Here is a 25,324-nt window from a genome sequence, read left to right on the forward strand (position 1 = left end):
TGCAACCCTTTAAAACAGTTCCTCGTGTTGTGGTGACACCAACCATAAAATTATTTCGTTGCTACTTCATAGCTGTAATTTTGCTATTATGGATATTGATGTAAATATCTGATAGAATATCTAAGATGTGATTGGGGGTCACGACCCACAGGTTGAGAACCACCGACTTAGAGCATTTACACAGCCTGTACAAGGCTCTGGATTCCATCAGTTGCATTGAAAAAAAGGAAAGGAATGTGTTTCTCTGTTTGTCCTGCTCTCACAGTTCTCTGAACTTCATCTGTGTGCTCTGTAACTCATAGATGAACAGGGACCAAAAAACAAAACCATATATCCTAAACTGGTTTTCTGTGATGGTTAATTTTAATTGTCAGCTTGTCTGGGCCATGGTAGCTGTCTGTGTTGTTGCCCTAAGACCTGGATTTACTGGTCCCTACAGTCTTCTGAGTTAGTTCCTTAAAATAATCATTCACACTTGGCCATCACGTGGGGTTAGATTCCAGTCTTCCATTAGTCACTCTCGGCCACACTTGTAGCTGCTCTAATTCAAACAACTCTATCAGCTCCACTCCTCAGCAGCCAAATGTGGCTAGAAAAAGCACAGACCACTGACTGATCTCACTTAGAAGTCGAGACCACATATCCCAAGAGGGCCCTTGAGTACTGTCCAGCAGTGCTTCTTTATTCCTCTGGTCAGCCACCTTTCCCAGCTATAGGACTTCATACCCTCTTTCAGAAACTCCTTATTCTCAGCTCACTGTTTGAGATGACCTCATAGCTTATTTCACTAAAAGCTGGATTTTAAAAAGTGGATTGTTCTCTTTCCACCACCATTGGCCTACAGCTACTCCTTTCTGTCTGTTGCATGGAGTGAATGGACTTCCTGTGTCTCTGTTGTGGTCAAACAAACTTCTAGAGTCTCCTAGAAGCCTCGTGTTTTAGAGCCTCCTCTCTCAGTGTAAACACAGCTCTCTCAGAATAGTTACCACTCTCTGCTGTTATTTCCCCCCCTCGACTGCATCATTCCAATTAACAAGATATGTGCTAAAATGTTTTCAGTGCAGAGCCATTTAAACTGAGAGAAATTATCATTACCTTTATTTACTGTCCACTGCATTATACCTTGATCTCAAAATGGAAATTTGTCCTTTATAAAAGATTTTAATTATTTTTAAGTGTGTGTGTGTGTGTGTGTGTGTGTGTGTGTGTGTGTGTGTGTGTGTCTGCGTGTCTGTGTGAATGTGTACCACATGTATGCAGGTATCCATGGAGGCTAAATGAGGGCATCTGAGCCCCTGGAACTGGAGTTAATAGACTGTGAGCTGCCCAGGTTTAGAGTTCAAAACTGAAATGTGGGCCTCTAGAAGAGCAGAACCTAGTCTTAACTGCAGGGTCATTTCTCTAGCTCTGGAGATTGGCCTTTTAATTTAAAATTCTCCAGAACTTTATTACTTTTATTTTTACTTATAAAACTGTTTCTCCTTTTTGAGGTAGGGTCTTACTGTGTATCCTAGGCTAGCCTTCAATTCACTGTCATTTTCTTGCATCTCTGTAGTGCTAAGACTAATATAATGAGAACTGACCTGTTTAGCTTTTTTCTGTGGGTACCAAACAGTGATGCAACAGCATAGATTTCAGGCTTCTCACAACAGGGCAGTGAACTTGAGGGCAGAGGCCAGCTCCTTTTCTTCCTTAAAAAGGTTTGTTGGAGACACCTGTGGTGGTGCGCTTAGGATGCAGAGGCATGAGGATCTCTGACTTCCAGGCCAGCCAACCAGCCATCGCTGTGCTGTGAGGCCCTGTTCCACAAAAGAGACAGAAAAGGGTTATTGGGCTTTCTCCAGAAGCTTACAGAGTAAGCTAGAGGCTGGTGGAGACAGGCAGTGGTGCAGTCACCATACCCTCTCAGCTATCTATCGTTCTCATGGGTCTTCCTAATCTGTCAGACAGGAAGCCAAAAGCCCTCCACTGCCTTTATTGATTTACTGTAAGAGGCAGAATTGGGAGGGAGCAGCAGATAGCTGTACTTGATCTCCTTCTTGGTCAGGCTTACTGTCTGGGTCTGTTATCAGGGGTGCATATTACAATTTTGTCTTTTTGTGATATAACCTAGCATCAGGGAATGTGGTTTAATATCTCTAGGTTTTGTAGGTGCACGGCCTTGGGGAAGTCATTTTCTGTGGCTATGTTCCTCTCTAAAATGGGAATCACAGCAGTGTCCACATCATGGAGTTATTGCAAGGACTGTGCATTAATTAAAATGTGTAGAATGGTAGCTGGTACCCAGTAAGCACTAGAAAACGCCAGCTGCTGTGAGTAGTGTTATCATTTGCAGGACTTTGTAAGCTCCATGAGCTACCATTCACCTGCTTCAGCAGTCACTTAGTGACTGCAGTTCAGCCGTAGCTGGAGCTGCAACTCAGTGACAGAGCACTTGCCTAGCATGCATGAGGCCCTGTCTATGTGCAGTCTCTGGTACTGCCTTGAAAAAAAAAAAAAGCTGTAAAGTGCAATTTAACTTCCTCACGTTTTTAAAGAAATGTTTCACTATAAAGAAAGAACAGTGCTAGCTAACCAAATTGAGTGCTAAAAGTGTGATTGTTTTGTTGGACACTAGCTTGAAAGTCTCCATAAAATATGTGCAGAATAAGGGTTAATTGGGCATTATAGTGCTGTCAGTGTTGTGGAAGTTGTTTCAGATATAAGAGAGGGGAGGAGAGAGGGTTAGTGAAGTTGTTCACTGAGTAAAATAGTTCAATGAGTAAAAGTGTTTGCTGTGCACTTACTCGATATGCACATGCCAACCGCAGTTCAGTCTCCAGAACCCATAGAAGGGAAGAACTGACTTCCAAAAGTTGTCCTCTGACCTCCACATGCACTGTTTTACATGTGCACCCTCACACATCATTCATTCATATAGCAATGGTTTTTTAAAGGAGAGTCTTAGCCTGAGATAAGTTCATAACACCATAAGGTTATTAGAATTTCTAGCTTGTCCAGCAATGGGAAAAGAACTCTCCGGAAAAAACTAGCATGTTCATTGTCTCTCGCAGGTGTCAGGGTACCTGAGTTTTGTGAAAGTTGGGTGACTCACATATATTTAAAATTCTGGTTTGCAAAAAGATGCCTTGTTGGTTTTGCCTGCCCTTCAAATTGAGGTTTAGGTCTCTGTTTGTGAATTAAAGGCACAAAGTGAGCACATAGTATATATACTGTTGGAGCAATGGGAGATCATAGCAGTAAACCACATAGCATAGCAACGTCTCTTTGTGATAGTACCTGAAGGGACACCATAATTTTATGTTTTAGGAAGAGTGATAAATTAACCTTTTTATTCTGAAGTTCTTAAATGTATTTCAAGATCATATAGGAAAAAAATGGAGCCATGTGAGGATAGTTACTAGGAAGTAGAGTTGTATGACAGAGGCCAGCCACTCATTGGACAGGCTATCTTCCTGACAAATTTACCTGCCTACTACCTTCCTTCCTTTTTTTTTTTTTTTTTTTTTTTTTTGGTGATTGTTTTCCAGGTGGGTGTTTCTGCACATGAACTTCAGCCCAGCCCAGGGTTACACAGGGTCACAGGGATTCTCTGTGTAGCCCTGGCTGTCCTGTAATTCTGACAGCAAACTAGAGATTTGCTTGTCTCTGCCTCCCAAGTGCTGGACTCAAAAGCATGCACCACCACATCTGGCTTATACTTCATATATTTCACAAAGACTATTAGTGTGGAAACCAGAATAAGTGAAAATACATTTTAGAAAGACCTCAAAAATTTGTTTATGTTTCAATTTTAACATTTACCAAATTGTAGTTGATTGACATTCTAAATGAGTTTTTGTAGACATAAATCAAATTCATTATCTTCCTGTCTCACTCACTATCACAATCCTTAGCATAACTTGAGAGCTGTGCACATATTTTCTTGAATCAAAGTTGCCCCCCCCCCTTTTTTTTTTACTCTACAAGTAGTGTCTTGGTCAGGGTTTCTATTCCCGCACAAGCGCCATGACCAAGAAGCAAGTCGGGGAGGAAAGGGTTTATTCAGCTCACATTTCCACACTGCTGTTCTTCACCAACGGAAGTCAGGACTGGAATTAAGCAGGTCAGGAAGCAGGAGCTGATGCAGAGGCCATGGAGGGATGTTACTTGTTCAGCTTGCTTTCTTACAGAACGCAGGTCTACCAGCCCAGAGACAGCACCATCCACAATGGGCCTCCCACTCTTGATCACTAATTGAGAAAATGCCTTACAGCTGGATCTCATGGAGGCATTTCCTCAAGGGAGGCTCCTTTCTCTGTGATAACTCAAGCTTGTGTCAAGTTGACACACAAAACCAGCCAGTACAAATAGGTATGCATTTGAAGTAACGTTTACATCTAGATATGGTAGTTCACAGCTGTAATCCCAGTAATTAAGAGGCTACAGCTTACCCATGAATTCAGAGCTAACCTTAACTACATTCTGAGTGAAGACCCTATCTCAAAATAACACAAACACTGTAAAATAAATTTTAAACTGAGGTACAATTTAGAGGTCTCTTCTAGAACAGTGTTTCTAAATTTATCTGAAATCAACTAAGAAATGCTTTTTTATACAGTACCCTCTATGCACGGATGTAACTAAAACCACATATTTAGGAAGGACTTTATCATATGCCCTCAATGATTACTATTGTGTAGTGTTTGTTCATTTAAAATGCTGGTGTAACGCACTGAAGTAATTGAGCACTAGGAACCTCAAATTAAAACACATTTTCAAGAGGAGCAGTGGTGGTGTACTCCTTTAATCCCAGCACTCAGGAGGCAGAGGCAGGTGAGTTCAAGACCAGCCTGGTCTACAGAGTGATCCAGAACAGCCAGGGCTACACAAAGAAACCATCTCTTGAAAAAACAAAACAAAACAAAACAAAAGGATATTAGTACTTTTAAACTTCAAGGTTTTTTAGTACTGAGTGATATTATAATGAAATGATTTTATATAATAACTTGTAATGCTTGATCACTAAGGACAGTTTATAGGAGATGGTACTATGGTAATTAATTAGCCTCCATTATTCATGGTTTATTTAGGGCTTTTAAACTCAATAAATGAAATACTTTGTGTTTCCTGAGCTTTTTGGGGGGCTGGGGAAGCAAGTCAAACATTCCACTTAATATCTTACATAAACACTTTTCTATAGCTTTGGAGGAAAACAGCCATACTTTACATGTATCCAGGTTGTTTGACACTATTGTGTGCAGAAGTTGGTTCCAAGTCCAAAGTTCCAAGTTCCAAACCAGGGAAATAGCATATGTCATTGTCAGTCTCAAACTGGAAGCATAAGGGTTTCTTAAATTGATAAGGCAACTCATTGACTAAAGTGAAGTTTAATGAAAGGTTTCTTGTCAAAAGAATAAAAGGGCAATAAATTCATTTAGTATACAGCAGTTTAAAATAGAAGTATTTAGGCCAATTTTTATATTGAAGAAAAATTGTGCCCAAAATAATCATTACGTATTTATTGCCTTCCTACATATCTTTCCTATTGTTTCCTTTGTTTGTTAATACTATGGCATACTTTTTCCTTTCAGAGTTTTCTAGCTGTGAGTGAGGAAGGCTTCATGTGTGTATCAGTGGCCCTCCCTGTCCTGGCCCTATCTGTGCACTTACCATCTCCCTAGACTGAGATTGGGGGTTCTAGTCCTCTCGTGCCCACCACAGATATAAACAGCCTGTAAAATACAGCCTTATTTCAGGAGGCCGTGCACTGAGCCTACATTCCCCAGCATATAAATAAGTCTTGTAGAAGTCATAAAGCAGAATCAAACCGACTGTAACACTGCTGCTCTTCAGTGAGTGACTCACCACCCTGGGTAATTTAACTTCAACTCTGAATCATGAAAATTCTTAAGAATTCACAGATTGGCAGATAACCAGAATTGATCTACTTGTGCATCAGCCTTTCCTAGTGTACTGAAAAATAATAGGCCTTTTCTTCACAGTGGATCGAGGCATTCCACACACTTTTTTCAATATAAAAAGTACATCTCGATTCCTTTTTTCTGTTTTTCTTAATCTTTTTTTTCTTTTTCTGTTTGTTGACTGACTGTAGCCTCGATGACTTTAAATTCTCCTGAGTATTGTTATTACAGGTTTGTTCCAAGTTTGTTGTTGCTGACACTTCATGTTAGGTAGGGGTCATATGGTCTTCTAAGCATGCATGTTATTGATTTATTTAACACTCATAGCAGCTCTCTAAGGTGATTTTGTTTATTACAAACATGCATGTACACATGGACATCAAGGAGCAGAGAAGTTAGACATCTCCCAATTTGAATTAGTAAATAACAAAACCAATATTTACACCAAAGTATTCAGGCTCTAGAATTTTTTTTTTCTTCTTTTTTTCGGAGCTGGGGACCAAACCCAGGGCCTTGCGCTTGCTAGGCAAGCGCTCTACCACTGAGCTAAATCCCCAACCCCAGGCTCTAGAATTTTTGAGTTAACTTTTTTTTTTTTTTTTTTTTTTTGCTCTTTTCTTTCTTTCTTTTTTTTTTTCCCTCCCCTTTGGATACAGATTGAAAGCTTCAAAAAGTTAACAAATCTACTAACAAGCCAGGGCCAAACAGCTAGAACTTCACTGAATCCAGGGTCTTCTCTGCTATTTCTGCTAGTTCTAATATTTGGATACATTTTCTAACTTGATTAATTCAAATTTAGAGAAAGAAATTCCTGTGCTCTCCATACTAGAATTGAAGATTGTGAGCCTTTCATTGACTCTCAGGGGTCACCGAAAAGATCCCTATGTTAAACTGATCAGAGGTGATTGATACGGTGTGTGTGGTGATCCTCTGTTCTGTGGTTTCAGAGACAACCTGCTGTAGCCTCTGTGAATCACAGAGTGACTACTTTATGACTTTTCTTTAGATATACTCAGGATTTGAGAATAAACAAAGTATAAGTTTCAAATAGTGTTTGCCTTTCCCCTCAATTACTGGGGAATCGTGTTCTGAGCCAGCATAGCATAAACTTAACATGGAGCCTCCTTCAGTCGATCTGTCCCCTCGAGTTCCAGTTCTCTGCAGGCCTGGTCCCTAGTGTCAGAGCAAGAATTCTTAGTCCACTCAACTCTAGTTGAACCACACTCTGGGAGGAGAAGTGACCTTCCCCTGGTTCAAATAAAAAGCCAGCATCTAAGGCTTTTGTTTGGATGAGATATTCTGGATAATCCACTATTTTTCTCAAGTATTATGTTTAAACTTTTGGCATCTGTTACTATTTAGACAACAAAATCAATACAGTCATATTCAACACAAATTAACAGAAATGTTGCTAACATCCAGTCATAATCTAATTCAGCAGCTTGTTTTGTTTTTCATAGATGCTTGTTCTTGGCCGTGATTTCATCTTTGCATATTTATAATATTTTCTGTTAGAAAAATGTTTCTAGTTTGTAAAATGGATTTAAACAAATACATTATACTCAGTGTTCTACTAAAGCATGAATTTTCATATTGCAAATTTAAGAAGCTTTAAAGGGAAATTTTGCTCTGGATGCTGTGTAAAATAAGTTTTGATGGTAGCAAAATACTTTTTCAGAAGTAATGATAAGAACTATAAGGCTGGTCAGTGGTGGTGCGTGCCTTTAGTCTTAGCGTTCAAGAGGCAGAGGCAGGCAAATCTCTGAAGTTAGAGGCCATTCTGGTCTACTGAGTAAGTTCCAGGACAGCCAGGGCCACACAGAGAAACTGTGTCTCAGAACATTCCCCCCCAAAAAGGGAATAATAAAAGTAATTAAAAGAGCTAGGCCTGGTGGTCCATACTTGTAATCCTAACACTCCGGTTAGCACATTCAAGGCCTGCCTTGAGTCTGTAGCAAGTCTGTGACTCAGAAAAACAAACACCCAAAGGAAGGGATGACAAGGAAGAAACAAGTTAGAAAGAGCTGCTGCTGCTAATTTACGGACTTTACCTGTGAAAGGGTACTAGTTTCTTCAGCATGAATAATTGGAATGATAAATCACAGAATTTCACAGCTGAAACAATTCATTCAGTAAAAGGCTCATTCGATTAGCTTGTTTACAGTTAAATCATTAAATCTCAAAACAGGGCCTCATGCATACTGTCTGCTGGCTGAGGCAGGGCTTGATAAGGCATGCTGACCTTGAGTTAAATCTGTGTGGCCCAGGCAGCCTGCCATTATGTAAAGAGTGAGCCTTCCAGGCCTGTTCTCTAATAATAGATCTAGGAAGCCTAAGCAAGAGCAGAAACATTTGGAGGGCATCTCTCTATGACCAACTCTCTAAGGAAGGCTTACCCTTCTGTGCTGAGTGTATTCAGGAAAATGCTCACAACCAAAAAAAAAAAAGCATCTGTTTATACATTCGGTAATGAAACAAAGCAGTTTTCAGAAATGTGCTGCTGCTGCGTATGAATTGGTGACTGACTACCCACTCCCATCCCATCCCCCCCCCACACACACACACACTGAATTGTTACTTTTTTATATCCAGTCTGTAATCTAAGAAATGATCTATTTACATTTTGACTAGGATTTTTTTAAATTTATTTTTATTTTTGTGAGTACACTGCAGCTGTCCTCAGACACACCAGAAGAGGGCATCAAATCCCATTACAGATGGTTGTGAGCCACCATGTGGGTGCTGGGAATTGAACTCAGGACCTCTGAAAGAGCCAATGCTCTTAGCTGCTGAGCCATCTCTCCAGCCCCTTGATTAGGATTATAAAGTTCAAGAACAAACTGTACTTTGGTGTTGCTAGAAAAGTTTTTGAGGTATTTGTATTTTTTTTCTTTTCATTGAGAGCTATATCCATAACCTATATAGAGGCATGTATCAATTAAGGCAGGACATACATTAATTACCTGCTTGCGTTATCAGGTAATTTTTTTGTACATACTTTCAAAACCTACATGGTATAATAGTCCAGTCATCTCGTCATGGCCTGGTGCTGTGGTTGAGACCCAGTGCACATAGTACATATAACAGTAACAAGGTAAATATGAGATACATAAGACTCTTACTCAAATAATAAAGCATCTATTTTACAGGGAGTTTCCCCTCTACCCCCCTTTCTTTTAATAAGTATGAGAAGTACATTGTAAAATAACAGCCAAAAGTATAGTAATATATAAACCATAACATTATCAAGTCATTTACACTATTATAATTATGTGTGCTGTACTTACAGAAAATATGTTATATCTTATACATACTTCCAGGTTTGTTTATGCCAGCATCACCACAAGCCTAGGAATAGTGCATTGCACCATTACCTTAATAGAGCGGCTACATCACTGAGCAATAGGAATTTCTCAGCTCTGTTACAATCTTACAGAGTCATATGAGGACTGCCACTGATTAAAGCAACATTGTGGCACATGAATGTTCCTCTCATCATAACGTTTTACTAGATAACCTAAAAATAAGGAAATAGAAACTTATTTCTTCATGATTGTTTGTTCTCAGTTTGCTAACAAGTAAAAAATTTGTATTGGCAATTTAAAAAAAATAAAATCTGTATTATACTTGGAAATTTTACTGCTGAGGGATTCACAGCATGTATAAAATAGATTTTGTTCAATCAAAACAGATAACTCTAGTTTGTATTTATGAAACAATATACTCAGCCAAAAGTGATGTCACAAATCTGTACTCTCTCTGCCAGGAGATTGTGATTTCCAACTAGCCTGGGTTATATAGCAAGACCCTTTCTCAAAATGTGCTTGTACATGGTTCTTGAGTCATTTGTTAGAAATTAGCGGGGCCTACAGTAAGAACTTTACAAACGTTTTATTGCCATAAGCAGAAAACATATATCCATCAGCAGTCACTCCTCATACCCCGAACTCTGCAGGCACGAGCAATGTGGGAGCTACTCTCTAATTTTCTATTTGTATAGATTTGCTTATTCTGGCCTTGTCATAGGAGTCATGTAATGTGTTGTTATTGCAAGCAATTCTAAGCAACAACAGCATTTCTGCCTTACACAGTATTAAAAGCTTACAGAAAAAGGATATTAGGAACGAGAATTGTGCTTAAGTTGTTAATTCTGTCCAAAGGAATATTTTTGTTTAAAAAAAATCTTTTCTCGCAAATTGTGGCTTTCTAGAAGCTTAAGCAAAACAAATCTGATTGTCCAACTTTCCATCTGAAAGTAATACTACCCCTTGTGAAGAAAGCTATCCCTTATCCGTCACCATGCTGCCTCAGCAGTTCTTCAGGTGCTTTATATAGGCCATCATTGGGAAGTCAAAAGTTCTGACCAGATTTGAGGACACTTGTTTCTCCTTTTTAAGAGCCTCTCATTTTATGAAAACAGTGTGCCAAAAACATAGCAACTGTTTTTAGAAAATAAAGACTTGAAGTTTAGATTGACTTTATAGAGTTCACAAGTACATATTAGTTCCAAGCATGGAATCCTTAAGTATGGAGAAAATTATTTCATTCATGAAAAGAAAGAGAATAAACGATTTTCTGAGTTCAGGGACCTCACTCTGCCAAGTGTTTCCAGAAGCTACCATTTAAATATAACCTTTTTCACAAAATTGTTTACCTTTTTAATAAAGCACTTAGCTTCCCATCAAGAAATGTATTAAAAAGCACTCCTGGAAGACAATCTACTGTCTACCTAAAAGAGAAGTTATAATTAATAGTGGGCCTTAGATGAAGTAGTTCACTTAGTACTCGCTTAAAATCTTTTTGAGCAGCACCAACACTGAAAAATGTCTCTTTTTTAAAAATGTTCTGTATTTTGAAAGAAGTGCACATGAAAGAAAGAGATACTGTTACTTTAAAGCTCTCTACACCCAGAATAAAGGTCTGTAAGTGCCTGTGAATGCCAAAGGTACCAGTAGCACACAGACCGAAGTACTGACTCCAGACTGTGTAAACAATTCAGTGCTCACTGGAAAAGAGAAGCAGGTGATCCTGAGCCTTTGCAGTGTTTCAGCTTTCTTTATGTGAAAAGGGGACAAAAGGAAAATAGGTGAAAACTTAGGAAGGCATCTTGCTGCAAGAGGGCAAAGAACAAATCATTTCATGAGTCCCCATTTTGCTTTGCTTTGTTTTCAGCAAGATCTGGAGCTCCTCCTCCCAGTGCTTCTACCTGGGTCTCTACCCAGAATTACAGTGTGTGCCACCATACCTAACCTTCCCCACCCTTTGCTTTGTTTTGTTTTGCTCTTCAGAAGAGTTGAAAGAAAATTACAGTTCATGTACCCTTTGCCTAAATTGACCAGTTTTTTAACATAGCAATTAATACCTATGGAGAAGATACTCTACCTGACCACAATATCTTTCTCATACCCAGGAAATTCTTAACTGCTATCATACTTTTTAATCCACTTTATTTCCTATTTCCCCAGGCTATCCCAATAGTATTCTTTTTTAGCTTTTATACTTTTTACTGTAGGACTTAGTCAGGGTTCATTAATTAATGATGTTTTCCTAACAGTAGTCATTCGCCTTTTCCTGTCATATTTAAAAGACCATGTCTCTCCTCATAGTCTCACTACATCCAGACTCAGGCAATTCTTCTTTGTTATTATTCTGTTTAAACATTCTCAAGAAAAGCCAGAGACACGCAGCCTTTCTATGTAGGAGACGCGACAGCAGCGAGGCCCACTCTTAAGTACTTTCTAGTCACTTGAGTTGGGTGATGTCACCACACTTTTCCATTGCAGATGTGTCATTTCTCTTTGTAACTTAAGGGTTTGTGGGAGGCGAGGGGATACCTTGAGACCATGTGATTATCAGTTTTCACCCATCTCTCTTCCAGTGATTTGTATCATCCATTTGTTACCTGACTCAAATTAGGCCTGTAAAGTGGTGCTTAACCAATTCTGCCTTGCACCTATATTTTACTGTCTAATTTTCTTTAAAAAACAAAACAAAAACCTGTAAATGAATAGAATGATTAATTAAAAAAAAACTTACTGTATGAGCCTATGAGTGCCATTCTTATTCAAACAGCCACAACTTGTTCATTATTAAGAGTTTCTGGTGGTCAAAGCAGCAGGTGGTGGTACACTCAGGAGACAGAGGCAGGTGAATGAATTTCTGAGTTTGAGGCCAGCCTGGTACAGAATGAGTTCCAGGACAGGCAGCGTTATATAGTGAGACCCTGTTTCCAAAAAAAAAAAAAAAAAAAAAAAAAGTTTCTGGTGTTTAATTTTCTTCACAGGATAGAAACCACTTGTGGCTAACTTCTGTATCATTTTGACATGTCTCCATCAGACAATTCCCCAGTGAGCCTGCTTCATCTCAGTTTTTGCATTCACAGCAGTGCAAAAGCATTGTGCAATCAGTAGAAACTGGAGTTGAAATTTTGAATTTAGATCTTGGCATGTTTGGCAACAGTTATAACGGGTCAAAGCCACCAAATGGGCCCCAGTGTGACTGTGGCCCAGCGATGATGTTCTGGAAGGTGGTATTAAAGTATCAGAAAGTGAGTGTTTGTAATGTTCTACTATAGAAATATCCACCTTTCCATCTCCCCCTTTTCAGGACAAGGCTTCTCTTATAGTAGCCCTGCTGTCCTGGAACTCACAGAGATCCACCAGCTTCTTTCTTCCCGGTGGCAGGATTAAAGGCGTGCCACTATCCCCAGCTTTTTTCCTAACAGTTGAAATGATACATAACACCCGGAAAAACAGTCCTGAGATACAAAAGTGAAAGGATCATCTTAAATACCACTCCTTCCCTAGCCCTGTCAGTCTATCACAGAACTGCTGACAATTTGATGTATTTCTGATCTTATTTATTTTTGAGACAGGATCTCAGATAGTCAAGGGTGACCCCTGATTTACTGTGCTCCCAAATATGACCGTGAACTTCTGATTCTCCTGCCTCCACATACTACTGCTGGGATTATACACATGTGCCTCCATGTTCATTGTTTCTGGGGATTAAACTCGGGCTTTATGCACATGCGAGCTACATTGTTAGTCCCCAGCCGCACTTGGTCAGTCATCTACAGATTATTTAGCAACAAACAAGGTATCTTCCTATAGTGGTGTGAATGAGAATGCACCCTGCCCTTGCTGGTGGAGCTATGTGAAGGATTAGGAGGTGTGGCCTGTTAGAAGAGGTCCATGGCCTGGCAAGTTTTGAGGTTTCCAAAGACTGGTAGGATTCCTAGCTCTTAAGATTTCTGCTTCATACTTGTGGATCAAGATGTGAGCTCTCAACTGCTCCAACCAGCATGACTTTGAAACTGTCCAGCTTTTGAGACATTTTCTAAATTGAAGCTCCTTCCTCTCCAAGCTAATGTCAAGTTAACATAAAGGTAACCTGTAGACCAGGCTGGCCACTGCTGCCTGACAACCTTTCCTTTCTTATTCATCCCTAAGACCTCACAATAATAGAACCATCAAAATATAAAATATCGTAAATTTTAAAAGTTCCACAGTCTTTAAAAATTCAAAAAACTAAAAATACAGTCCTTTAAAAATAGCCAGTCCCTTTTAAAGTCCAAAGTGTTTTAAAATCCAAAGTCTCTCAACTGTGGCCTCCTGACAAATAAAAAAATAATTTATTACTTCAAGCTGGAAGACCCAGGGCACAGTCACAATCTGAACAAAACAAAATCAAATTCCAAAAGTGTAAATAGCTTAGTGTCCAATTATCTGGGATCCATTCACAATCTCCTGGGCTCCTTCAAAGGGCTTGGGTCACTCCTCTGGCTCCCTTAGCAGCATACCCAGATTGGCCTCTAAGTTCAGGCCAGCTCCACCCCCTTGCTGCTGCTGTTCTTAGCTGTCATCCTATGGTACCAGCATCTCCAGTGCTTGCTGACCAACCAGTTCAGCCAGTCAGTAGACTCGAGCGTGAGTGAGAGACCTCTGTCTTACAATAGAATAGGATAGAATAGAATAGAACAGAATAGAATGGAGACGCACTTGAGAGACTCACTGTTGATGTCTGACCTTGGCATGTGTGTATGTACATAGGTACACATACATAAAGAGGTATATATCACATGAAACATTAAAGACAGATCATCAGTCTAATCCAGGAGGGTCCAGTAGGTCTATAACACCCTAGGTGTGGTGTAATGTGCTAATAACTCATTTACCTCCCTCTAGGTTCAGCCTCTCCAGCCCACCCTTTTGACTCCTTTCATAGTCATTCTCTATCATTTCAGACATGCTGCTAATGTATGTCTCTGTTCCTCTTCCATGTTCTTAGATTTGGTTTTGGTTTGTTTTTTGTTTTTTTGGTTTTTTTTTTTTTAATTCTTATTTTACCTCCCCTACCAGTCCAATCTTTGTATCTGAGGAAATTTTGTTTGTTCTTGTTGACCCATTTCATATAGTAACTACCTCCTTAGGAAGTTTGTCTTTATGCTATTGTAGGAAGGTCATTCCTACCTTCCTAACATTCTCTATACTTCACACTGTTTGTTCCTACTTTCAAACTTTAGGCTGAATTGGGGTAGGATAAAAGCCATAAATATTTACAAAGAATAAAGTGTCCCACCTTGAAAGAACTCACTAAAGTATGAAAGAAAAAGTTTAGGGCAGAAGGACATTAGACAGAAAGCCAGATGTTTGTGTCTTTATGTGGTACTTTTGGTTGGTTGGTTGGTTGGTTGGTTGGTTGGATGGTTGGTTGGTTGGTTGGTTGGTTGGTTGGTTGGTTGGTTGGTTGGTTGGTTGGGGTTGGTTGGTTGGTTGGTTGGTTGGTTGGTTGGTTGGATGGATGGATTGGATGGATGGATGGATGGATGGATGGTTGGTTGGTTGGTTGGTTGGATGGATGGATGGTTGGTTGGATGGTTGGTTGGTTGGTTGGATGGATGGATGGTTGGTTGGTTGGTTGGTTGGTTGGTTGGTTGGATGGATGGTTGGTTGGTTGGTTGGTTGGTTGGATTGGATGGATGGTTGGATGGTTGGATGGATGGTTGGTTGGTTGGATGGTTGGTTGGTTGGTTGGTTGGTTGGTTGGTTGGTTGGTTGGATGGATGGTTGGTTGGTTGGTTTGGGTTGGTTGGTTGGTTGGTTGGATGGTTGGTTGGTTGGGTTGGGTTGGATTGGGTTGGGTTGGGTTGGTTTGTAAGATAGGGTCTCACTGTATAGCTCTGACTAATCTGGAACTCACTGTAAAGATCTGGCTGACCTGGAGCTGACAGAGATCTACCTGCCTCTGTCCCTGAACCCCAGGATCAGAGGCAGCATCATGCCCTGGGGCTCTGTATGTGCTGTTTAATTGCTAATGACACTTTTATGTCAATTTTATACCAACCTGATTATTCAAATTTAGATTTTATTTCATTTAAGTTTTATTTATTATGTGCTAAGCCCTAAGTAAGATGCTGGACTCAAGGTGAAACCTTTGTCTATACACAGGAAGGCCTTCCAAGATGTAGGAGAATAGACTAGGCTGCTCTTGGTAGATTTTCAGCATTGGAAAGGAAAATACCAAGACTTGGGTTTATACTCTTCCTGTCCTGTAGAGTTGGGCTATAGATGATGATATTCTAAAGTTGTTTTTTCTCTCCTTAGTACTGGATGAATGAATACACCTCATCTATCGGAATTGGAGTTTTTCATTCTGGAATTGAAGTATATGGCAGAGGTATGTATGCACATAGTTTAAATTTGTTTTCTGAGGATTCTGCCAGCTTAAAAATAAATACAGGGCCTGGAGAGATGGCTCAGCGGTTAAGAGCACTGACTGCTCTTCCAGAGGTCCTGAGTTCAAATCCTAGCAACCACATGGTGGCTCACAACCATCTGTAGTGAGAGATCTGATGCCCTCTTCTGGTGTGTCTGAAGTCAGCTACAGTGTACTCATATGTAATGAATAAATAAATCTTTAAAAGTAAATAAACAAACAAACAAACACAGAACACGATGTTAGGCTGTTTTCTGTGTCTTTTCTTTTAAGCAACTTATATATGTTATTGCAGAAAGTAGAATAAACTCCCACATTTGTTTATACTGTTTGGAAAACTGTGGTAGAATACAAAAGGGTTCATTTGTTCATTACCTTTTCTAATTACTATGTCTTCTAAGACATTTTCTTAACCAGGTGTGGCAACACACACTTTTAATCCCAGTATTCAGGAGGCAGAAGCAGAGAGATTTGTGTGAGTTTAAAGCCAACCTGGTATAAGAGTGAGTTCCAGTACAGCCAGAGCTACACAATAAGACCCTGCCTCAAAAACAAAAAACAAGCCCTTCTCTATGAAGTTGTTAAACCATGATTGTTTTTCTTTACTGTGTATAAGAGTTTCTAAGAAACTTCACTTTGAAAAACTACATAACAAAAGTAATCGTTTTAGACGTGTCAAATTTGAAATACCAATTTTTTGAGGGTGTTTGAGTAGAACGTTTGACTTGGCAGGCTTGTGAGCGTCAATAAAGTATAAAACATTGCTGAGCAAGTCTTGCCTTCAGCAACACCTAGCATTTTTCTCCGAGTTAGAGCTATACATCGTTGTGTATATACATACATAAGCTTGCCTTGTCTGGGTGCAGCCTCGACACAGGATCAGAGTTCTCAACTGGAAGCAGGGATCTCTGGAAGGCGCATTAGAAACAGACACAGACAGCTATTCGGGTACAAAATGACAGGCGGTTTTTCAAGGCTTAAAGTCTCTCTCTCTCACTCACCTGCTCACAGCTTACGCTACACACACTGCATTCTCTTGAGCACTCTGCTTTTCTCGAATTCCCACACTCCTACACCTCTTCGTTCCCCTTTCACTCTCTCACGCTCTCTTCACACACACCTCTCACACCTCACACACACACATTCTCTCTTCTTTCATTCACACACACTTCTACACACACACACACACATATCTCATGCGTACCTCACTCTCTCATTTCCACTTGCTCTTTACATGCTCACACATTCTCACACATGCTCTCTTACTCAATCCCTCACTCCCTCCCTAGCCTTTCTCTTGCCCCAGTCTTTTATTGATAACTCCAAAAGCAGGTAGAAAAAGACATTGTATAATCATTGCCAAATTAAATTCAAAAGAATAACCATATTCCACAAAGAATTACGAATTTATAGTTGTTCCCCAAAGTTTCAAGTTTCCCCAATTCCCAGGCCTGTGGCCAAAATAATAATAATTGTAAACTTATCATTATCTAAACTTTAGCTTTTGATTTATTATACTTCAGAGCTCAGAACTCCGAGGTCACTACCTGCATTTTCCTGTGAAGTTCCAATGATAAATGACATGGGCAAAGCTGCCAGGCAGTGGCTAGAAAGAGTCAAGTTAACCCTTAACTCAGCAGTTCCGCTGGCTTTCTGCTGCTGCACATTGCACACAATCGCTCTTCTTGGAGTCCCAGTGTTGCGAATTAGTTTTACTAGTATATCATTTTATACATTCTATATGTCCTTATCCAGGAACCACTCTCAAATGTTATGTAAAACTTATTTCCTAACTTCAATAACTTTTACCTTCCTTGGAGTCCCAATGTTGGCTCTATTTCATTTTCTAATGATTTCTTCAAACTTTCTTTGCAAGTCAAGCATTAATCTGGAACTACCATTGTGCAGTTATTACATTGTTTCCAAGAGGAGAACATACAACATGCACCTAGGCCATTGAGACTGTGCTGTGCTGTGCTGTGCTCCTGTGCCTCAATTTTTTTTTTCTTTTTTTTTCGGAGCTGGGGACCGAACCCAGGGCCTTGCGCTTGCTAGGCAAGCGCTCTACCACTGAGCTAAATCCCCAACCCCTGTGCCTCAATTTTTAATTGTTTAAGAATCATTACATCAAGGAACATCTAGTTTCACAGAATTCATCAGAACAGAAGGAGAAAGAAATAGGAAAGTCAGATGTAATAGAATAATTATGCATACCAAGGCCAACTGAAAGGCAGTTATGCACAAATGAAATCTATACAGCTGTTGTCCAGGGCTAAGGTTAGGAGAAATGGGAACAGCTGTTTTTTAACAAAGAGCTGTCACGGGCTACTAAGATATTTCCATCCCGGCCTGCTGCAGATAGTCCCTTATTTCAGATGGCTGGTCCCCTGGAAGAGTGTGTCTCTTGCTTCTCAGGGTCCCAGATGCCCTCCTTTTTTACAAGGAGCTGCTGCAGGCTTCTGAGATGTCTCCATCCTGGCCTGCTGCTGGCAGTCCCTGTATGGTATGCTGTCTGCAGCATTGCCTTTTAGCAGAAGGTCCTGCACTTGCATGAGCTAGGCAGTCTTCGTGACCTGGAATACATTAGCTTACCCAGGGTAAAGTACCTACCTGCCTGTACACTAATTTTAAAGAAAAACTCCACTTTCAGTGGCATGTCCCTGCTGCCTCTGTGTAGGAGTGGGGAGGGGCTGGCAGTTGAATCCAGGACCTCACACTTCTAAAGCAGGTGCTGCCTCTGGGCTGTGGTCCTTGCCCCTGTCTGTTTCTTTACATCAGTTGCTTCCAGCTGTAGTTTAGCATTCATTCTGGGCTATAAAGATTTGTCATGTAGGCTTTACTCTATTTGGAATGGGAATGCTCATTAACCCCAAGAACCAATGAGGGCCTTCAGCTGGGGTTTCAGGGACTAGAATATTACAGTGGGTGGGATTATGGGCTGGAGGTTTCCTGTCTGGTCTTTGCCTAAGTTGTGTTACTCCTTTTTGGTTAAATCTAAATTGTATGTTATGGTTTCCATAGTGTTATGAACTTTACAACTATATGATCACGCCATGAGGTAGGAGAATGTGGCCTTTTTAGAAAAACAAATTGAGGTTCTCCTGCCACCATTCATACTGCTAATAACTCACAGACCTAGGATTTGAACTCAAATGTTCTTAAAAAAGTTCAGTGCTCTATACCTGTATAGTATGTACTCCACTCATAAAATAATTTAAAAACAAAAATATGATTCAAAACACGTTCATGGAAAGGACCTTTATCTTCCTAAAACTCCAAGTATGAAGCCAGGTGGTGGTGGTGTACACCTTTAGTTCAGCACCTGGAAGGTAGAGGCAGACAGACCTCTAAGTCCAAGGACATCAGAGCTACACAGAGAAACTGTGGTTCTTACCAAATCCAACCTCAGTATATATAATATTTTAATTAAAAGTTATATAGAAAAATTTACTGACTCTTAGAAACAGGACGTCGTGGTGGTGGTGGTGGTGGTGGTGGTGGTGGTGGTGGTGGTGGTGGTGGTGGTGGTGTGTGTGTGTGTAAAATGTGGTTCTATCCCAGCACTAAGGAAACTAAAGATTGTGGGTTTGAGGCCAGAATGAATTCGTACATGAAGAACAAAGAGACAAACTTTAGAGCAGGGGTAGAAGTGAACACCTACAGTCTCGGCATTTAGGGAGCAGAGACTAGAGAATGACAAGTTCAAGGATGGCCTGGGCTACATAGTTAATCAGGTCAGCCTAGGGTACCTAACAAAATCCTTTCTTTAAAAAAAGAAAAAGTAGCTAGTGTATATTTCAAAATTAAGTGCCAAAGCACCCTGATCTACATCATTAAAAAAAAAAAAAAAAAAAAAGCTACAGAATGTGTGAATGACAAGTTAAACTTGGGAGTTTCATGGTTAAGAGTACTTCCTGCTATTCCAGAGGACCAGAGCTCTGCTGTCTTGAGTGTGGAGGTGGGGGCTACAGTTACAACTAACTGGGACTCTAGTTCCAGGACATCCATTGTTGTCTTCTGTCCTCTGTAGGTGTCAGCACATACTCGGTGGCATATACATCTAGATACACACACACACACACACACACACACACACACACACACACACTCAAGTAAAATTTAAATGAGAAAAACTAAACCTCATCTGCCTTGTTTTTTCCTATTTTGTCTTAAGACTGCTTATTTAACAAGTGTATCCATTTATTTAAGTATTTTGAGACAATGTTGCTATGTAGCTCTGACCCATCTGGAACTCAAATTGTAGACCAAACTGTCCTCAAGCTTTAATAGTCTTCCTGCCTCCTCTCCTCTAGCTCTGAGTTACAGGCAAGCACCACATATCCGGTAATTTAGTAAATCTTAAGTGAGAGGGTTAACTTAAGCATTGGAATTGCTTATTCTACTAAGATTTTAATACTTAATATCTAAATGAGATACCAGAATCGAAGCCAGAAATTTTGGTTCTTTCCTGATTTGAAACTATCGGCATTTATGCTGTAGATGTGCACATTTGACCGGAAGTACCTGTATTAGAGTGGACAGATAGTGCCCTCCTTGCTGTAAGACTTGCTGTGAAGAATGTGGGGATGGCTATATATTAATAATTGGCACCTTACTGTGTTTCAGGTTTGATGTTTGTTTTGTTTCAGACAGGGTCTGGGTTTATATATCGTTCAGACTTGCCTAGAACTCAGGAGGAGTAACCCAGTCTAGCCTAGAACTCACAATCTCCTGCCTCCTGAGAGCTAATATAGACACACACCATGCTTGGTGCAGTAGTGTTTCCCCCTAATCCAGTGTAATTCAGGTTGGGTGGATGCCTGCAGCCCAGCGTGGAGCACACGAAACCAAAACAACGCACGTCTCAGTTTCTCCAGTCAGGTCCTGAGCTGCTGGCCTTCTGGTATGGTGGCACCACAGAGAGTGGTCACTCTCCTGCCATTGTAGGTTCAGAGCAGTATTAGAGCAGTCACAAGCATTTTGAAGTGTCTGTCAGTGTTAGAGACAGATAATCTGTATGGGTGATACATAAACAGGACCTTGCCAAAAGTACTTTATACGCTGAAAATTATTCAGATTATATTATTTTCGTAGTATTTTAAGGCTGGTTTAGCATTCTGATTACATTTCGCCTTGTATCTTTTCAGAATTCGCTTATGGTGGCCATCCTTATCCTTTTTCTGGAATATTTGAAATTTCCCCAGGAAATGCTGCTGAGCTAGGAGAAACATTTAAATTTAAGTAAGTAGGGAGGGTAATTTCTGTTACACTGTTGTAGGTGGCAGAGTTAGTTTGGGGGTATAAAGAGTATATCCTGTAGATAAAATATTTAGAAAATTACATAGTCTTAAATATGGTTTAATGGCTGCCACTTTGTTTAAATTAAATTGAACTGAGTTGTTAAATAAAAATGGAAAATGAAATAATGTCTGGAAAGCCTGTCTCGCTCTTGTTCAGGGTCTCTGTTGTTTTTTGTCTGCTTCTCAAATACAGTTGTCTTTGTTTAGCTTAGGAATTCTGCCTTAGGAAACTCCTGCCTAAGGATCTCCTGCCTAGGCTCCCTATTTCCGAGGGAGAGTGGATAAGGTGGGATTTTTATTACGACCTACTATAAAATCTCTATTTCCCCAATGAAAGAAACACTTGTAAATTCAGAATAACCGAACTGATTAACTTGGAAACTGGTACCGATAGCATCAGTGCAGGGGAAATCCTAAACCAGCAGGGTGTCTGGACATTCCCCTTTCTTAGTCAACCTTTTTATTGTTTTAGATTTTATTATTTACTGTGTGTGTGTGTGTGTGTGTGTGTGTGTGTGTGTGTGTGTGTGTAAGTACACTGTCGCTGTCTTCAGACGCACCAGAAGAGGGCATCAGATCCCATTACAGATGGTTGTGAGCCACCCATGTGATTGCTGGGAATTGAACTCTGGACCTCTGGAAGAGCAGTCAGTGTTCTTAACCACTGAGCCATCTCTCCAGCCCACTTAGTCATCCTTTTTATTCCTTAATTGTTAAATCTAAAAGGTTGCTTAGAGTCTTCATTTCAGGAAACTTCAAAGAAACTTCTGGGTCTGTACTAGTGATTTTCCCAGAATAAAACAGATAACTCAGAATAGGGCTACAACACTTCCGAGCACATAGCCCTTGTACCTCAGCACTGGCTTAAAACATTTGTACATAACAATGCCAGGTAAAATGGCATAAACTGTGCCAGATAAAGTGATGCTCTAATAATTTTTAGATTTTTTTTTTACAACTAGCTTTTATATAAAATTCTGTCTTTTATTGAGTAATTTCTGCTACATTTTCCAGGAAATATACTGGCGTGTTTACATTTGCTGTTTTGAAGGATCTTAGGACTTGCCTCAGCGTAGCACAAGAACAGTTAACACCAAAGGTCTTTTTTCATGAAAATATGGTTAGCCCCAGTATTTAGCTGGGATATTTTTAGCTTTGAATATGATTCTCTAATAATATGTTTCATAAAGCAAAATAGAAACTAAAATCATTGAAAATTTTAAGTATCCCACTTACCTTTAGTCTAAATATGTCAGCCCTATATTATTTATTCCACTATGCCTGAAGTAAATATGCATTTAATTATGCTTATTATAAATAAAATATATGAGCAAAACTCACCCAACTTTGTTTTGTTTTGTTTATTTTGGGTTTTTTTTTGTTGTTGTTGTTCTTTAAGAGAAGCCGTTGTTCTAGGGAGTACGGACTTTCTGGAAGATGACATAGAGAAGATTGTGGAAGAGCTGGGGAAAGAGTACAAAGGCAACGCCTACCATCTGATGCACAAGAACTGCAATCACTTCTCCTCCGCGCTGTCAGAGGTGAGGCGGGCCTTGAGCTGCTTGGCTGTTTTGGGTTCTGTTTTGTTTTGTTTTTCAAGACAGTTTCTCTGTGTTGTTCTGGTTGTCTTGGAATTCACTCTGTAGACCAGGCTGGCCTTGAACTCTCAGAGATCTGCCTGTGCCTGCCTCCATAGTGCTGGGATTAAAGGTGTGCACCACACCACCCAGCTCGATTTCATTCTTAAAAGTTCTTCACATAATGCTTTCCTGGTACACTTTCTGTATCACTGTATTCAACCTTGGTCTTTTTCCCCTAATTGTTCAGTGCATAAAATTACTGTATTTCTTTATCCAATGTGGCTGATCGTTCCAGAGTTGGCAATTTTAGAGTCAGCAGAGTTGAAGTGGCGATTTTGGTCATTCTTTTGTAGTGGGTAGATTGATTACAAATAATTGCCTCTTACTCATTTGATTGCATTCTATGTTAGCATTCTATACCCGTGGCAGATACCTAAGGAAAAGACATATTTCCATTCATAGTGGAGTGCCATTCATTGTTCGGGGCCTCTGGCACCAGTTTCTCTTTGTGGCGACTACGCAGAACGAAGTCCAGTCACCAAGAAAGAGAAAAGCTGGGGAAGGAGCTGCTGTCTCCTGTCCTGTCAAAGGTGTCGCTACTCCCCCAACCTACCTTAGGCCTTCCCCCTTCTAAGTGCTGTGCCTTTCAGTAGTGCCCTAAGCTAACCACACTTAGTACATGAACTTTGAAACCTTAACACGATGAAACCTTTTCCTTCTCTTTTCTTTCTTTCCCTTTTTTGGTTTTGGTTTTGGTTTTGAAGACAGGGTTTCTCTGTGTAGCCCTGGTTGTCCTGGAACTTGTTCTGTAGACCAGTATGGCCTTGAAATCAGAGATCCACCTGCCTCTGCCTCCTGAGTCCTGAGATTAAAGGCCTTCGTCATCATACCTGGCTTTTATTGTATTTTTTGTATACGTGATGTTTTAGTTACTTTTCTGTTACTGTGATAAAACGCCATGATCTAAGCAACTTAGGAGGTAGGGTTCACTTGGCTTGTGGTTCCAGAGAGTAAGAGTCCATTGCGGTGAGGAGGCATGGCAGCAGGAAGCAGGCATGATGACAGGAACTGGGTGCTACAAGCTCACAACTTGAACCACAGGCTCCAAGCAGGGAAAAAGCACACTGGGAGTGGGCGAGGTGTTAAGCTCTGAACCCGCCCCTCGTGGCATAGTTCCTCCTCCAGCAAGGCCATACCTCCTGAGCCTTGCTAACACTACCACCAACAGGACTGAGTATTCAAGTCCCAAGACTATAAGAACAGTTCTCATTCAAACCATTACACATAGATACCTGCCATGAAATTTAACAACAAAACATCATAATGCTATACACATAGTTATACAGAGAAAGGGTTTTGGGGTGAGAGGGAGGTGGCTTTAAACTCACAGAGATCTACCTGTCTCTGCCTCTGCCTCCCAACTGTTGGGATTAAAGGCATATGCCATCAGGCCCAGCATGATGCAGTCACTCTTAAAAACGTTCTTTAGACTCAAAGTTGACAAGTCAGAACTGAAACTACAACATCAGATAAGGGAAGCCATTTATGTCCTAGAGTTCATTCAGCAGCAGTATACGGAAATGTTTCTCATTTCTTTTCTCAGCTGAACAGTCCTCTTGTGACAGTATAATATTCAACTAATTTCTTACTGCTGGCTTCAGAAGGCAGAGGCAGGCAGATATCTGTGAGATTGAGGCCAGCCTGGTCTATATATAGTCCCAGGCCAGCCAGGACTATGTAGAGAGACTCTATCAAACAAACAAACAGAATTTATTTTGATTTATAGTTTAGTTCACGTGCAAGTCCCTCGTGATAGGGGACGAGTGGCAGCAGGAACCTCCTGGGACCTCTGATGACATTGCATACACAGTCAGAAAGGAGAGAGAAGTGGTCCCTGGCACTTAGCTCACTTTGATATCCTGGACTCCAGTGCATGGATTGTGCTGCCCACATTTGTCCCAGTGACCTAATCTAAACAGTCCCTCAGAGAGGTTTATCTATTTACTTACCTCAGTCTCATAAGTTGATAATACTAACTTTCATGTGTTTGCTCCTTGTTGCATTGATATTCAAGCTCCTTGTCCCGAGACGCTCACAACATTTCATAATGCAAAATCTATTCAGTTGACTTCAGAAGTCCCTATAGTCTTGAGCTGTTCCCACACCAGCTAAAAGTATAACTCTGCTCTCTAAACTGTGAGCTTTTCTCACATAAAATCAAGTTACCCACTTACAGCATACAGTGGAGTGGCTCAGAATAAACACTCTAGTTTAAAATGGAGCGTAACAAGAAATGATCAGACCAAGACCAAGGAAAACACCTAATTCCACAGCACCATCTCTGGCGTTAGGGACTCCTGTCGGACCCATTCATGACCTAAAGGGCTGGAGAGTCCACTTCCCCAGCTCTGTTGCCTCCGCACATGTGTTCTCTCTGGTGCCAGTTTCACCTTATGCATGCAGCGTTCCTAAGGGAACCCAGAACAAACTAGGGTTCACCATCACAACTTCATCCAGGCTGGCCTCTCAGGAACTCTACCCCACCCACCATACATTGCCTGCCCCCGTCAGCTTTCTGAAACCATAGTATGAGACTCCATGATCTGTAGTTAGACATCTGATGCCTGAGGAACCAGTTTTATGTGGCTCGTATCACCAGTTCTGCTGCTAGCTGAGGATGCAGCCTGCCCCTTGGACCACAGTTGTACTGCACGTGAAGTCAGGAGCAGAGGGTGATAAGCCCTGGTGCAGAGTCTCCTTTCTCCTTTTTGTGCAGTGTCTGGGACTCCAGCATATGGGTGGTGCTGTCCACGTGAGGGTGTCT

General features: G+C 40.5%; 1 protein-coding gene across 2 annotated transcripts in view; it reads left to right on the plus strand.

The window, feature by feature from the left end:
- The window catches only part of Desi2 (desumoylating isopeptidase 2), a 44,455-nt gene that overhangs the window by 15,993 nt on the left and 3,138 nt on the right, over positions 1-25,324 (plus strand). Inside the window, exons 2-4 of one of the 2 annotated variants that reach the window (XR_004389291.1) lie at positions 15,509-15,581; positions 20,768-20,861; positions 22,337-22,461. Coding sequence is in view for 1 of the 2 variants with exons in the window: in XM_032914710.1 (XP_032770601.1) it covers positions 15,509-15,581; positions 20,768-20,861; positions 22,320-22,461 (309 nt within the window). In the remaining variant the exon portion in view is untranslated. Of the gene's footprint in view, positions 1-15,508; positions 15,582-20,767; positions 20,862-22,319; positions 22,462-25,324 lie in introns of both variants that reach the window. The other variant, XM_032914710.1, reaches the window with a different exon arrangement.

The sequence above is a fragment of the Rattus rattus genome, chromosome 10, assembly GCF_011064425.1.
Source record: "Rattus rattus isolate New Zealand chromosome 10, Rrattus_CSIRO_v1, whole genome shotgun sequence".
NCBI classification, from domain to species: Eukaryota; Metazoa; Chordata; class Mammalia; order Rodentia; family Muridae; genus Rattus; species Rattus rattus.